At 56.2% G+C, this 5,084-nt stretch overlaps 1 protein-coding gene across 1 annotated transcript; it reads left to right on the top strand.

Moving 5' to 3' along the window:
* Positions 1 to 1,394: 1,394 nt before the first annotated feature.
* On the top strand, positions 1,395 to 3,872 carry LOC119100135 (beta,beta-carotene 9',10'-oxygenase). The gene is made up of 2 exons (XM_037223244.1): positions 1,395 to 1,447; positions 1,523 to 3,872. The coding sequence occupies exons 1-2, from the start codon at positions 1,395 to 1,397 to the stop codon at positions 2,976 to 2,978; spliced, it is 1,509 nt and encodes a 502-aa protein (XP_037079139.1). The 3' UTR covers positions 2,979 to 3,872.
* The last annotated feature ends 1,212 nt before the right edge of the window (positions 3,873 to 5,084 follow it).

The raw sequence follows: 5,084 nt of genomic DNA on the forward strand, positions 1-5,084 counted from the left end.
CCTTGCAATTTTCACAGGCTTAGAGTTTGGAAAACTGAGGTTCTCAAAGTGTTAGTGCTATGTTTTTTTGTACAGTTCTTAAGTTATTTTATGGAAAGCTCGGTGACTCTGAGGCCGATGCAAGGCCGCTGATTTAATCCCGGCGGGGTTTTATCGGTTTGCTGTTTTGCGTGTGATAGCACGGTCTCACAGCCCGCACCGAAGCCTGCACACAGCACTCTGAAGGCCGGCACTTGTCTGTGTGGTAATCAGGGAATTGGCTGTCAGCATGACTCAGTGATGAACAACACGGCGATGCCTAAATATGACACGTCATTTCCAGTGCCATCATATCTGTCCCATTCGCGTCCGTAACGAAGCCATTCACGCGCTGCGGAAATGGTGGGCAAGATTTCCTGTTGGGCCGCACCCTTCCGATGTCGGAAGCCGGCTTTGGTATCGATGAATTTGGGTTTTATCGCGTTTCGCCCTTAACTGAGGCTATCTTATCAAAGAACGTACCGCGACGCTTATGACGATTTTCTGCATCATACTCCAAAACCCCGCCATTTTCAAGTATTCCGCGGCACCCACCCTTCCTGACAGGGTGATAGGTGGGCGCGCCCGCACAGGCTCAGCAATGGAGTGTGTCGTGAACCCCCAGTGTCTGCGTGCAAACCATCCCGTGCGGGTGGAGCGTGGCCCTCCCGGCGAAAAAGTCTGCGGCTCTAGTCGTCGGAACGGTTTGTCGGGCTTCCGGACCTGAATTGCTGCCCCTCCAAAAAGTGGCCTTGAGTGGATGCCAGCCGCAGCCTCTGACAAATGGAGAACAAGTCAACGGAACATGGGCAGACGCGAGCTTTCCGTGTCGCATCTGGCAGTTTTCGCTGACTTCGTGGCTGCTTTTGCTGTCGCGTGCATCACGTGAAGTTACCGTGTCTCGATGAGTCAGCAGTTTGCTATACGCAGGCGTGGAAACAACGTCCCCCGACGCCTGCTGCATCCGCGCTTGGACCGGGACAGCGGCGCCCTCTATGATGTGCCGTCTAGCGCAGGGGCGTTGGCTCGCGGAATAATTGTGGGCAGCGGTAAAGCAAGGGAAGTGATCGAAACTATCGCTCAAATGCACAGAAACGGGGTTCATCTAAACTTTAAACCTTTTTTTCGCAGTTGAGACTGTACTCCTGCCGTTCCCATCTGAAGGGAATCTACACCCCCTCGTCTGGTTAATGACGCGTTCGTGGGCCAGTCACCGCCGCTTTTGACGGGCGTCTGCGGCGAGACACCCCTCCGCCTGGGCGGGACGGCCACTCTCACCCACCAGCCGTCACTCTGCCGGACGCCGCGTCGAAGGGAGGGGCGCGCCGCAGCTGCTACCGCCAAGCCGGCCTCACTCAGCAGATCTCGGCCTCGCCATGGAGGTGCCCGGCCTGGCGGAGCTGGTGTACGACGCCGAGGAGCAGCTGCAGCCGGCGGCGGGACAGCTGGTCAGCGGCCAGCTGCCCGGCTGGCTGGCCGGCTCCCTGTACCGCGCTGGACCGAGCAAGTTCAGTCTGGGCGACGGCTTCACCGTGCGCCATTGGTTCGACGGCCTGGCCATGGTGTGCCGGTTCGCTGTCGGCGCCGGCCATGTCACCATCCAAAAGCGCTTCGTCCAGTCGGACGCCTACAAGAAGGCGGTCAAGCACAATAAGCTGATTTATACTGAGTTTGGAACGCGCGGCCACCCGGACCCGTCCAAGAACTTCATCAGCCGCATGGTGTCGTCGATCCTGCCGACCGACATGACGGATAACAACTTCAACAATATGTACAGCGTCAACGGCCAGCTGTTCGCTGCGTGCGAGACGGCTCTGATCCACCGGATGGAGCTCAGCTCGCTGGAAACGCTGGAGAAGGTGGACCTGTACAAGCTGCTGGGTGTCAACTTGTGCTGTTCGCACCCCGTGACGGACGCGGACGGTACGGTATACACCTTGGGCGTCACCTTCATTCCCGGCTTCAAGTATCAGCTGAACAAAATTCCACCGGCACCGGCGGCCACGGACGGCCGAGAGGCGTTTGGAGCGGCCAAGTGCCTCCTGTCTATGTCGTCCTCCTGGACGACGGCCTACTCGTACTACCACTCCTTCGGCCTGACGGAGAACTATATCGTGCTGCTGGAGCAGCCGCTGGTGATGGTGCTGTCCAAGGTGATGTCGATGGTTGTCAAGGGCAACTCGCTCAAGGACTGCATGGAGTGGCATCCGGAGTATAACGTGAAGCTGTACGTCGTTCATAAAACCGACGGCAAGTTGGTCAAGACCAAGTATGTCACTGATGTGCCGTTCTTCCAGTCGCACATCTGCAACGCCTTCGAAGACGGCGACCAGATCATCCTGGACATGGTCACCTCGGAGGGCCCGGACATGCTGGACGCGATGTTCCTCGACAAGATGAGCGAGAACAAGCTGCACTGCAGCCACCCTGGCCGCATCACCCGCCTCGCCATCCCCGTGTTGGAAGACGTCAAGAAGGCCGCCGAGGGCGTTAACCTTGTGACGTCACAGGCGACGACGGCGACGGCCGTGCGGAGCGGCGACACGGTGACGCTGACGCTCGACCTGTTCCCGGACGCCGGCGTCGAGTACCCGACCATTAACCCGCGCTTGCGTGGCAAGCCTTACCGTCACCTGTACGTCAGCGGCCTGTACGACCAGGGCGCCTTCCGCAGCGGCATCGGCAAGCTGGACATGGTGGGGCGCTCGAAGCGCGTGTGGCGCGGCGAGCCAGCCACGTTCCCATCGGAGGCGACGTTCGTGCCGCGGCCGGACGGCGCGGCCGAGGATGACGGCGTGCTGCTTCTCACGCTGCTGGGCACCGGCGGTCGACCCGATCACCTGGTGCTGCTGGACGCGGCGAGCATGGAGCCGCTGGCTCGCGTTCGCTTCGACTGCCGTATACCGCAGATGGTGCACGGACACTGGGTGCCGGCCGAAAAGGCAGAGAAGGCCCAGTAGGCGAGGAAGAGAACCAGCGGTCCGCGCGGAGGAGGCTTGCTGAGCCGGCGGAAGAGGCCTGGTGTGCCGCCAAGAGCGTAGTAGGCCCATTCTTCTAAAACGTTAATTTTAAAGGAGACATCGTTCGGTTACGACTGTGGACACCATTCGTGACCGAGTCTGAAGGGGCTGCAGGCTCTGCTGGCATGCATCTGTAACCCACTGAAGACACGTGAGACGGAGGAGCTGAATGGTGAGCCTCTGGCCGGCTGCTGTCCGCGACCGCGGACCGTCGCAACACGGAAGAGCAAAGCGCGGTCCGTCATGCTGGCGACGGTGGGGCAATATGTAAGGCGCATAGTTTTCTGGCGAGCTGATCTCAGTTCTCGTCTGGCAATACGTCTAACAGCAACGTGAGACGAAAGATTGGCGTGAGGCGGCTTTTATTCCAGCTTACACACGCTGAGATGAATAAGTGATCGAATATGCATATCAGAAAACGCTCATACCTGTGGACTGTCGACGGTTATTGCGGTGCTTGTTCTTACTGCTGTAATTGCACGTGCATTGGTGACCTGCCAGCAACAGGGCCGGGTTCCGGGAACATATTTCACAACCACAAATGACTGGTTTGGCACTAGATGGGCCTATCGAAGGAAAGCTATTGTTTATCACGACCGTGGTGATGGGTCTTCTGCTGAAATGTATTTGCACAGTGCACGCCAAAGTCCACGCCCCTCGATGCGGCAGTGAGAGCTGTGACGACATATTCTGCTTTGTTCGGGATCGCACCCCGCGGTGGCACTCGTTCCTGTAAGGCGTACTGCATGATACAAACTGTTATGCAACTCGTTCTTGTGCACTTTGAGGTGCTATCATACTGTCACGTAGTACATAAATGCAGGTCATGACCTCGACTGGCGTCTGAGAGCAGACACGACTGCTGCCACTCTCCTCTACCGACTGTATGGGGATAGTGCGGGATTGGCAGGCGGCAAGGCGCTGCGATCCACGAGCCGAACACTTCGCTGGAGTTTCAGCCGATATGAAATTTCTCCAGTGGGACTTCATGGTTTGAAAACTCCTTATCACTGATTTAACAGAGCTGAGCGAGGATGAGCGGAACGAAACTGAGCGGGAAGTCTCGCCCACCCTTAGACATATCTGTACACAGGAAAGTACACAGGTAACTCAGAGGAACACATGTGATTGCTCACCGGGGTCGGCGAGCTGTTACATAAGTGGGTGGGACGGTCCGACGAGAGACCAGTGATGACGTATACCGGCATCAGCTCCCATACTTGGGAACCAGTCTAGAGCCGGCAGGGTTTGCGGGCACCGCTGCGGGCACCGGGCACTCTCTCGAGGTGTCCGTTGGATTCAGAACTCCAGGGACTGATGGCATTTCCGAAGTCCAAGTTGGAAATTGTGTGGATAGCGACTAAATCCTTGTAGTTGCTTTTTTGGGCAGCGGATGTCGTTCTGCCGCGTCGGTCTGGTGTCTTCACGAAAGCCTCTGATATACATTACTTATCCGTGCTCAATTTCTTTCTTTTCATTTGATTCGAGTGACGGAACGCGGCGACGCCAGCGGTGACTGATGTTATTGATGAAGCTAGTAGCCGTTTGACTTCTTTAATTGGAAATTTTGGGATTACCTGGTATTCTGGACCCCCTTTGGGCGGACAGGTGGTCCATCCCTGGACTATGGATTCAACTTGGACAAGAACTTCCGGAAAACGGCGTCTGTGCTGGCCGACGGCGGCCGTTGCGTCATAGGTTCGGTCACCCGACCCACTCACTGTTCAGTGGGTTATTTACGGCCATGCCCACCAGTCACATATCACTTATCAGTGGTAACCACCCGCTACCTCACTAGGCACATTTTCCCCAATGTTTAGATCTATAGTATGGAGATCTAAAAATATTCTAAACTCCAACGTCATATTTGTTTTGATGGAGACTCAAAGGGCAATGGAAATGAAGGAGTACAATGCAAACGAAAAAACAAGGGAGACGAAGTGAAAAGGAGTGCATCCAGAAACATAACGATGCATTTACTGAAACACACACTCGATGTTCTGTATTTTGAAAAGCTGACGATGAGCAAGGGAAACAAAAAAGGAG

The sequence above is a fragment of the Pollicipes pollicipes genome, unplaced genomic scaffold, assembly GCF_011947565.3.
Source record: "Pollicipes pollicipes isolate AB1234 unplaced genomic scaffold, Ppol_2.1 Scaffold_4881;HRSCAF=5763_pilon_pilon_pilon, whole genome shotgun sequence".
In the NCBI taxonomy this organism is placed as follows: domain Eukaryota; kingdom Metazoa; phylum Arthropoda; class Thecostraca; order Pollicipedomorpha; family Pollicipedidae; genus Pollicipes; species Pollicipes pollicipes.